Source organism: Aptenodytes forsteri, unplaced genomic scaffold (genome assembly GCF_000699145.1).
Source record: "Aptenodytes forsteri isolate BGI_AS27 unplaced genomic scaffold, ASM69914v1 Scaffold151, whole genome shotgun sequence".
NCBI lineage: Eukaryota > Metazoa > Chordata > Aves > Sphenisciformes > Spheniscidae > Aptenodytes > Aptenodytes forsteri.
Window position 1 is genome coordinate 106581 of NW_008795939.1, and position 9676 is coordinate 116256.

Here is a 9676-nt window from a genome sequence, read left to right on the forward strand (position 1 = left end):
CTTCTTTTCTCTTTGTTTGGCCCCTTCTTTAAGATGACAGGTGAGAAAAGTTTTTTTTTTTTTTTTTTCTTTTAAATGGATGGAAGAGAAAGAAGTGGAGAAGAGCTATGAAATGGGCTACCTAAATGAGCTTTACACATTGCCTCCTTGGGAGTATGAGTTACTGGAAGTACGTATTGCAAGAATGTCACACGCTTACTAGAAATATTAAAACGAAGGATTTGCACACAGTTACAAAAAAAAGTGTTACCCATGCTACTTTACATGTTAAAAACTGGGATGGAAGAGAAAGAAGTGGAGAAGAGCTATGAAATGGGCTACCTAAATGAGCTTTACACATTGCCTCCTTGGGAGTATGAGTTACTGGAAGTACGTATTGCAAGAATGTCACACGCTTACTAGAAATATTAAAACGAAGGATTTGCACACAGTTACAAAAAAAAGTGTTACCCATGCTACTTTACATGTTAAAAACTGGAAGAATTGAGAAGTATGCTTCCAAGATTTCTTATTTGTATTTACATGTTTCCAAAGCTCAGTTTTTGTGTTCTTATATTTGCAGCTAATAAAGCCAGTGTTAGAGCATATAAACTGAGCAGCCTGCCCTTCTTTGGGTATCTGGTTGAGCACGGTCTTACTTAGCTTGACTCTTGGGCAGTAGCATGTTCTATTTTTTATTCCACTCCAGCTAGAATAGAAAATCCGTTTTGACTTCCACGTAGCCCGACTTTTGTCAGGTTGACCTTTGCTTTCTTGACATGAGTTTCTACAAGTAAGTGGAGTAATCTCTGTTCATTTTTTCATTCTAAAAAGCAATTTTATTTCCTCTTTACAGTGAAGCTGCTCATGGCTTTGGCTCCTTTATGACCAAGTATCATAGCCTGGTTAAAGTCAGGACTGCTTCCCAACAAAGACTGTATTTAATTTCTAGTTTTAACCATGATCCTAGTATCCTAAATTGTGTAAGCAGATAGGAAGTCTTCACACGGATTATGAAGCTGGAGCTGGAAATGTCATGCCAGGAATGTAAGGTCTTCCAATGCTATCCTTCGTTTCATATAGAAACCGTTCTCTAGCAAAGCATTTAAACTAGAGTAAACCAACATCATTGTGGTTTGTGAACTAAGTAATGCATGGGAAAGGCTGCTCTCGGAGGGCAGAAGTGCTCTTTCATATAGATTCTATTTTATGTAGATGCAATAAAAGGCAAGAATAGATGCTTTTCTCAGATGAACATCTCTAAAATCATGGAAATGTTGAATGTACAGAAATAGTTTTTTTTTTCTTGTCAGTTCTCTTTTCCGCTAAAGGCAGAAAGATTGAGTAGTTCAGGACCTTTAAAACTGGATGCTGAACTGAATTTTCTGGAATTCCAGAGATACGACAGTATTTACAGCCTTGTAAATGCTGAGATGAAAAAAAAAACATTTTGATTTGATAGGTTAATTCTCCTTGCCCATGCAGAGTCACCCACTTAAGAAGACACTTGTCTGTTAGCCTGGCTTACAGTTGTAGTTTAATTATGCACTGCTGTTGAAAGAGTTCATTTTGTTTATAATCTCTGTTCTGAAGCTTTTTGCTGAAGGACAGACTCCTATTGTTTCTCTGTTAACAGAGCTATATATTGCAGTGTGTAACTACTCCAAATCAAATGCCTGTGGAACATAAGGGCTATTCTGACAGTTGTAAAAACCTGAATGTATTTCCAGTATTTCTTTAATACCCTCATCCTCAGGGGTCTTTCAGGTATATAAATGCACACAGATACCAGTGGGAGGGGTGGAAAATAAACTGGACAAGCATATAAAGTCATTTTATCCCCTCACCTCTTTTTTAGTGAACTGATCAGGTACTAAAATTTTCAAGTACTAAAAATTTTAAAATCTGAGTTAATAGAGACTTAAATCAGAATGTCTTCTGTTAAGTGGATTGTCTCTTCACAGACTTCTGTGAGTGTCTTCAGACTTCTAATGTGCTTTTGCTCCTTCAAATGCTTCCTCGATCTTGATCTTTTTTTAACTTACGTATGTATGTGTACATACATGTGTCTTGACGTATAAACACTTGAATAAAGGCACATACACTTCAAAAAATACAAAATGTTCTTCATGTTTACGAGATGTGACATTAACAAGCATGTAAAAATCAGTAAAGGAAGAATGTATGACAGCTCTTCTATTTATCCATGCAGATGCTGCAAGAAAGTAACAAAATCTCACTCTCCTAGGTCACTCTGTTAAAAACCAGAGAAAATTATGATGAAAGAATTTGACATCAGTTAGGACTGCATGCATTTTCTTTCATTAGATGTAAAAGTTATCTTTGCCTTATCCAGCCAGTGTGTCATCTGGTTTCTATTCTAGTACCAGTAGTCACTAGCACAAATGAGCCCGTAGAGTAGAATATTCTGTTACGTACGTTAAGATACCCTGTTTGAGAAGCTGGTTTTAGAGTGCACAAATGAACATCAATTGCTGAAATCATAGAATTCTGAAAGAAAGAAATGCTATGTATCACATGTTTTCAAAGCGTAATTAAATTTCTAATATAGTGAGGCAGCAGTAGGCTGTTAGTCTAGTTATTGGCTCTATGAGGTATATGGAAGTGAATTGGTAGAACATGAGAAGCCGTGTCCTTCCTGCTTGACCTGCTATTGGCATAGAGATAATCACTGCGTTACTTGTTTCAAACTTAATAAACCTTCATTTTCTAATGCATGGCAGAAATAAAAGATTTTGATACATAATAGTACTTGAAGGTGTTCTAAAAGAGAAAAAAAAAGCTTGTTCAAGCTTTGCTCTGCCATTAGCTGTCTGACCTTTGTTAGAGGAAAAATCTGTTTACACCACAGAAAGAGGGGGAAAAGTGAGTGTGACCACTTACAGTTCCCTCAAAGTGAAATTAAAAGGGAGCGAGTCTTGAAAGTGGTCTAAATCACATACTTTTAAGTCTTTGTTGTAGTATAAATGTTCCTCTGTACCAGTAGATACTGTATTTGCTTGCCAAGTTACCTGTAAGTCTCCATGACATAGACTTACATTTAGATTTCTTTCCTCTTTTCCTCCTGTTATGTTGTGTCTGGAAGATGATGCAGTGTCATGTGGATGCCTGTGACGACATGCAGCCACCAGAGCTGGTGAGTGTGCTCACCTTTTCTTTTTTTGAAAACTGCTTTATTGAACAGGTTAAGTGATAATGGGAATTTCTTGATCTTGAGTGTAGTCAGTGGCAACTTGCCCCTATTGAAAATCATAAAGCTGTCCTTCTGACTCAGAATTTATTGGCTGTGTGTCTTAACAGTGTGTCCTGTGCAGGCAGGTAATGTTAATAGAAATGTGGAAGTATGCAGCAGCGCAGCCAAAAGAGAGGAGCTTTTCTGTACCTCTTTTTGCCTCTTTTACACCCCATTTTCATGTTGTAAATAGTAACTTTCTCCATAACTGATGCACTGTAGATGTGTGCATTTAGGATATATATTTTGTATTAACTTCATAATGTTGTGTTTTCTCATATTTCAAACAGCAAAGATTAAAAGTAGCTTCTTTCTTACATTTGTGGATAAACTATTATGCTTTACTTATCAATGTATTTGAAAATACGCCATTTGGTCGGATAGGTTTTGGGAGGGGAAGTTACGGGGTTCGTCAGGTGCTCATGCTGTCTAGAAAGATGGCAAAGTGCTGTGTATGGAAATTAGTTATGGGGTTCGTCAGGTGCTCATGCTGTCTAGAAGATGGCAAAGTGCTGTCAAATACTAAACATCAGTTTTTAGCTTACATAAATACAGCAAATGTAATTGCTTAACTCATCTGCTGTCAAGTTTATTTGCTGTCCTGTAGTCTGGGGAGGCAGAAATGATAGAGGAAAGGATTGTTCTTTAAAACAGTTAGCCCAAAAAGGAATCCTTTAGCAAATATCAATAGAATATGTCTGTGTGGACGCAGTATGCTGCTCTGGATCAGCCTCTGAATTAAGCCTTAAGCAGTCTTTCATTCTCTTGTGTTTTGGACTTCACTATAAACTCTATTATGTTGTATTACAATCTGTATTGCTAAGTCGTGATTACACAATATAGCTTGCTTAGAGACAGAGGATAAGCTCAACTCTTTGGTCTGAGTAGCTTCCATTTTGATGTTCTAAGAAGGTAGCAGGGTAAATAGTATTTTGGGAAAAGTTGTTGCATTACAATGCAAACAAGTAGTTGTGGTTGGTTGAACTTGGCTGGCTGCCAGGTGCCCACGCAGCCACTCTCTCACTCCCCTCCTCAGCAGGATGAGGGGAGAAAGTAAGATGGAAAAGCTTGTGGCTCAAGGGAGATCACTTACTAATTACCATCACGGGCAAAACAGAGTGAACTGGGGGAAGATTAATTTATTGCCACTTAAAAATAGAGTAGCATGGTGAGAAACAATGAGGAAAACTAAAAACACCTTTCCCCCACCCTTCATGTCTTCCCAGGCTCAACTTCAGTCCTTCATTCCCTACTCTGCTACTTCCTCTGCCATGAGTGGTGCAGGGGGGATGGGGAATGACAGGTTGCAGTCAGTTCATCACACTTTGTCTCTGTTCCTTCCTCCTCACGCGGTTCCCCTGTTCCAGTATGGGGTCCCTCCCATGGGATACAGTTGTTCACAAACTGCTCAAATGTGTGTGTTTCCAAAGGACTGCAGTTCTTCAAGAACTGCTCCAGCCTGGGTCCTCTTCGTGGGGCACAGTCCTTCAGGAACAGACTGCTCCAGTGTGGGTCCCCCGCAGGCCACCGGTCCTGCCGGGCGCCTGCACCTGCGTGGGCTCTCTACAGGCTGCAGCTTCCTTCAGGGCATGTCTACCTGCTCCCAGCATAGAATCCTCCATGGGCTGCAGTGTGGCTATCTGCTCAAGCATGGTTCTCTTCATGGGCTGCAGGAGAATCTCCGTTCCAGTGCCCGGAGCGCTATTCCCCCTCCTTCTTCACTGTGCTGTCTGCAGCGTTGTTTTTCTCTTTTTCCCCCCTTGCTCATCTCTCACAACCAGTGCACAACGGGGTTTGTTTTTACCCTTTCTTAAATGTTACCACAGAGGTGTCACCAGCTTTGCCAATGGTCTCAGCTTGAGGCAGCAGTGAGTCCATTTTGGTGTTGGCTAGAACTGACTGGCTTTGTCTGGCACAGGGGCAGCCCCATGCCTCTTCTCACAGAGGCCGCCCAGCAGTCTCCCAGAAGTTGAATTCTGAAGAACTGTGCATATTTATTCTCTGCTTCTATAGGAAAGTATAAAAATGGGGTCTTGTGCACTTAGAAGGCATTAGATGAAACGAAGCACTTGATGTCACATACTGGTCTACAAATCCTAAAAATAAAAAGAGGCTGGGAGTGCTTGTTACAGTGATTTGGATTTGGTATATGGTGGTTTTAGCAGAGCAGAAGTAACTCATGTCGTGATTATCTGTTCTAAAATACAAAGGATTGTAGCATAGTCTGAATCAAGACACAAGTTACAGAGCTATTCCTAAGAGCTTTGTTTTTTTTACTGAAGGCATAAATGAAGTAGGAGGATTGACAGTCACTGGGTAAACTTTTTGTCCCAAAACCGGAGACTTCAGCCTCTCCTGAGCTGCATTGGTGGCATGAATAAGGCTGTACTCGGATCTTTTCATTTGAATGTTAGTTTAGTCCAAGGTTTGGGAGTAGGTCAACACCAAGAGCTGTCTACCAGCAGCTGAAATAGTGAGACTGCTTGGTAAAGTGGTATAGCTGGATTGTTTATGTCATTTTATGCCTTACTTCTGGAGGTTTTGACAGGGCAGGATGAGAGGTTAACGAGATTTCACCCACCCCCCCCTTTTGTTTCTGGTCTGCCCTCTTTGCTTCATAGGCCTTTGATGGCACAACAGTGTTCTATTTATAGTAAGTTTGGGGGTTGAGATTTTTGCATAAAATAGGCTCAAAGTGAACAATATGATACTTAGGGTGAAAGTATGTTAGTGAAGCATGGCTATTCACTATTTAAGGTTTTTTTCTCTTTCTCTTACAGTTTGAGGGTGGCTCTGGATATGGTAAGTATTTATATAGAACCTTTACATGTACTTCATTATATAGTTATTAAAGGGCTTGATACATACATTTAAATCAGACTATTCTTACGCAGGGGGGCGCGGTTCATATGGAGACCTTGGTGGACCCATCATCACAACACAAGTAACGATTCCCAAAGATGTAAGTTGACTTGCTTTCAACTTGTGTTTTCTCTTAAAAAAAAAAAAAGGTCATAGCCTTTTCTCATACTATTACTATGTAATAAATCAGTAGTATTTAGGGTGCTTGATAAGTACTTCTAATGTTTTTAAAACAAGTGTTTCTAAATCACCAGAAGTCTATTCTTCGGGTGTTTGTTTTGTGTCTTCACTTTAGAGACACACTAAACAATTTTATTGTTAATGTTCAGTAATAGAGGTGGTCTATGTAACTTGTTTTTTGAAAATGAGCAACTGGTTCTCCCAGTTTTATCCCACCTGTGTTTATACAATTAATATTGCAAGGGATGTTTTGAGGCTGTAAAGAAGCTAGCTTCCATTGCAGCTCTTAAAACTAAACTTACGGAAGCTACACAAACACTGCTGTGATCTTCGTAACTGTTTTTAGAGGGAAGTTTTATCAGGAAATGAATGTTTGCTTTCTCCCCTAGTTGGCAGGATCTATTATTGGAAAGGGAGGCCAGAGAATCAAACAAATACGTCATGAGTCAGGAGCTTCGATCAAAATTGACGAACCATTAGAAGGCTCAGAAGATCGGATAATAACTATTACCGGAACACAGGACCAGATACAAAATGCACAGTATTTACTGCAGAACAGGCAAGTTGAAGTTTAATGTTGTCCCTGCTGTCAATTTCAAACTGACTTGACTTGTACATTCTAAAGCTGCTCTTCTCTGTGATACAGTTTTTAGAAGGCAGGTTTTAAGTAACTATTTGAACCTAACTTCTCCAGTGGTAGTTCTGCCTTGATTCTCTTCTGTTCTCTATTCTAATTAAAATGAAGACACCCTCAAAACTAATCTTGCTGGAAGACGCCTTAACCAAGCAGTCCTCTCATTTCTCTGGTGAAAACTGCTGCAAAAAAACTACTTGTAATAAATTACATAGAGCCTGTAGAAAATATAGAAGATTTCAGTGGATGTTGGTGGAGTTCTGTGTGGAAGACTAGTGATTTTGTTGTTTTTAGATAACTAAATTGACAACAAATCACAGTCTGCCATATGGCACAGATCATGCCTCTACAGGACAAGTTGAAATCGATTTGGTGCTGTTATGCAGCATTTCACACCTTGCTGACATTACTTTGTCTTTTCTGCCAAATATTAACAGCTTCAGATTTAATTTGCTTTAGTTTTGCTTTATTAACATGTTGGCTGTCATAGCAGATGTTCATGTTTTTAACTTGAATGTTTGGCTTTAGATTACTAATATTTAAATGTGCCTAAAATATATTAATATACCTATAATTATTAGCCATTAATATTTTAAAATTATTTACTTTTAAATGTATTAGGAATTTGTAATTTAATCTGCTCTAAGAATGTCATTGTGAATGTTGATGCAAGATGTATGGTCCATCATTCTAATACATGCTTTTTTCTTTTTCTTTTATAGTGTGAAGCAGTATGCAGATGTTGAAGGATTCTAATGCAAGATTATTTTTTCTTTTTTATAGTGTGAAGCAGTATTCTGGAAAGTTTTTCTAAGACTAGTGAAGAACTGAAGGAGTCCTGCACCCTTTTTTTTTTAATCTGCTTCTGTTTAAAAAGCCAACATTCCTCTGCTTCATAGGTGTTCTGCATTTGAGGTGTAGTGGAATCTTTGCTGTCCACCAGATGTAATGTTTTAGTTCCTTACAAATACATGGGGGGAGGGAAAAGGGCGCACGAGACTAACATTGAAATTTTGAAGCAGCAGCAGAGAGAGTGAATTATATTTTTGTTCATTGTTGGTGGTAAACTGTAATGTTTTTCTGTAATTGTTGTGAACACCCTGCTTTATGTACACTATTTTTGTTGGAAGGGGGGAGAGTACTGCTAGTCCACATGTCCCTGGCATCCTTTGAGAGCGGTGTGCAGAATGTAATACTCTTTTGTAAGAAACATTTTATGATTTTTAAATAAATTTAGTGAACCTATTCTTGGTGGTCATTTTTCTTAAGATATACATAAGGTAATATCTAAAATGGATACCCCCCTTTTTTTCCCCCCACAAGAAAATGCATAAATGATGAAAGTTGCTGTTCAGCTTGCTCTTCTGCTTCTTTGATATAGATGGAGTTATGTGGGTTTTTCTGGCAAATTAAAGAAACTGTGTGGAAAAAAATGACTCTGCTTTGCTGTTTGGGAAAAAATGCAAAAATATTCATGCAGATGTTGTGTAAAACTTGATATTTTCGCAAGTGTTTGGCCCTCTTTGCAGTACATATATATATTGGTGACAGTATATAAATAAAATATTTAAAAACTTTGTGATGTCACTGAGTACACAGTGGTAAAGTACACCTGGTTGTAGACAGCTTGCTTAATGCAGATAACACTGTTAGAAACAACAGTTGCTGTACCATTACTGAATGAATTATAGTTGTTTTCCGAGCTTTCATTTGTATGAGGTAGAAATTCTTATAAATTGGCAAATTGACGGTATCTAACTCTGTAACTTGTTTTTCATTGTATGCAAAACTTAAACTTGTTTGGTTTCTCTGTTGTATGTTGAATTCCATAGGAATTATTTGTGAGAAATTAAAAAATATAAAGCCTCTGGATATCTCATGTAATACCTTGGCATTTGTATTTATAGTTTACAAGTTTTAATTTCACTTCCTGAATAAAAACAAATTTAAAAATCCAAGTGTGTTGCACATACAGATGTGATGGGTCCAGACTAAGTGTGGATTCTTTTACTGGTTTTTTGGGTTTGGGTTTTTTTTTCTCCCTTGGGCTGTGTAACATTTCACTTTGCCTTTTTAACGGTGTGGGCTAATTCCTGTCCTAGTAAGCAGCTACTCTTAAAATTTAATGGGAAAGGCAAGGAGCTAAGAGGTTGTGCGTGAGGCTGACCTCCTTGGCAGAAGAGCCTTAATCAATCCTTTAAAGAAAAAAACGCCAGCACCTTGCTTTTGGGCTGCGGGCAGGAGGACGGCAGTCGGCTCGGCAGCTGAACGTGCCTGCGAAGCCGGCGCTGGCTTGGGGAAGGCTGAAGGTACGTTAGCCAGAGGGAGAGAGCTGCCATGGAGCCACAGGTTTTGGGCAAAACGCACGTGAACGAGAACACGGGTGCCGAATTTTTCCGTGTGCCTCCAACTTGTGTATGGGCAGAAGGGTGGGGTTGCGGGTGATGGTTTGGTTTTGGTGGTGTGTTTTTTTTTTTCAAATGGGGAGAAAAGCCCAGGTATCGCCATGCAAATGTTTTTCGTTTGTTTGCCTTTTCTTTGTCTTTTTCAGTGATGCAGATCTTCTGGAAAACAACCTTACCACGAAGCTGAGCATGTGCGCTGCTCCAGCTTGCCAGGATTTGGGGGGATTTTCTTAGAATGACCGCCCATGATTTTGGCTGCGCCGCGGGGCTTCCCGCCGGCCAAGGCGCTCCCGCGGGTCTGGGGGTCAGCCCGCATCCTCCCTCGGGTCTCCGCCCTGCCCTCCCTGCACCTCCCCCCCTGCT

The 9676-nt window shown here is 39.4% G+C and overlaps 2 protein-coding genes across 6 annotated transcripts in view; both read left to right on the top strand.

Annotated features, from left to right (window-relative positions):
* Nucleotides 1-8864, top strand: part of HNRNPK (heterogeneous nuclear ribonucleoprotein K) — an 18654-nt gene extending 9790 nt beyond the window's left edge. For 2 of the 5 annotated variants that reach the window (XM_009285246.1, XM_009285248.1), the window contains exons 11-15: nt 3086-3136; nt 6013-6034; nt 6112-6194; nt 6664-6833; nt 7631-8864. In XM_009285246.1, the coding sequence (XP_009283521.1) occupies nt 3086-3136; nt 6013-6034; nt 6112-6194; nt 6664-6833; nt 7631-7664 (360 nt within the window). In that variant the 3' untranslated portion in view covers nt 7665-8864. Of the gene's footprint in view, nt 1-79; nt 259-3085; nt 3137-6012; nt 6035-6111; nt 6195-6663; nt 6834-7630 lie in introns of those variants that run through there. The other 3 variants (XM_009285247.1, XM_009285249.1, XM_009285250.2) reach the window with 2 other exon arrangements.
* Nucleotides 8865-9245: 381 nt separating this feature from the next.
* CUNH9orf64 (chromosome unknown C9orf64 homolog) overlaps nt 9246-9676 on the top strand; it is an 8932-nt gene continuing 8501 nt past the window's right edge. Inside the window, exon 1 of the mRNA XM_009285290.2 lies at nt 9246-9291. Within this exon, the coding sequence (XP_009283565.1) occupies nt 9246-9291 (46 nt within the window). The remainder of the gene's footprint in view (nt 9292-9676) is intronic.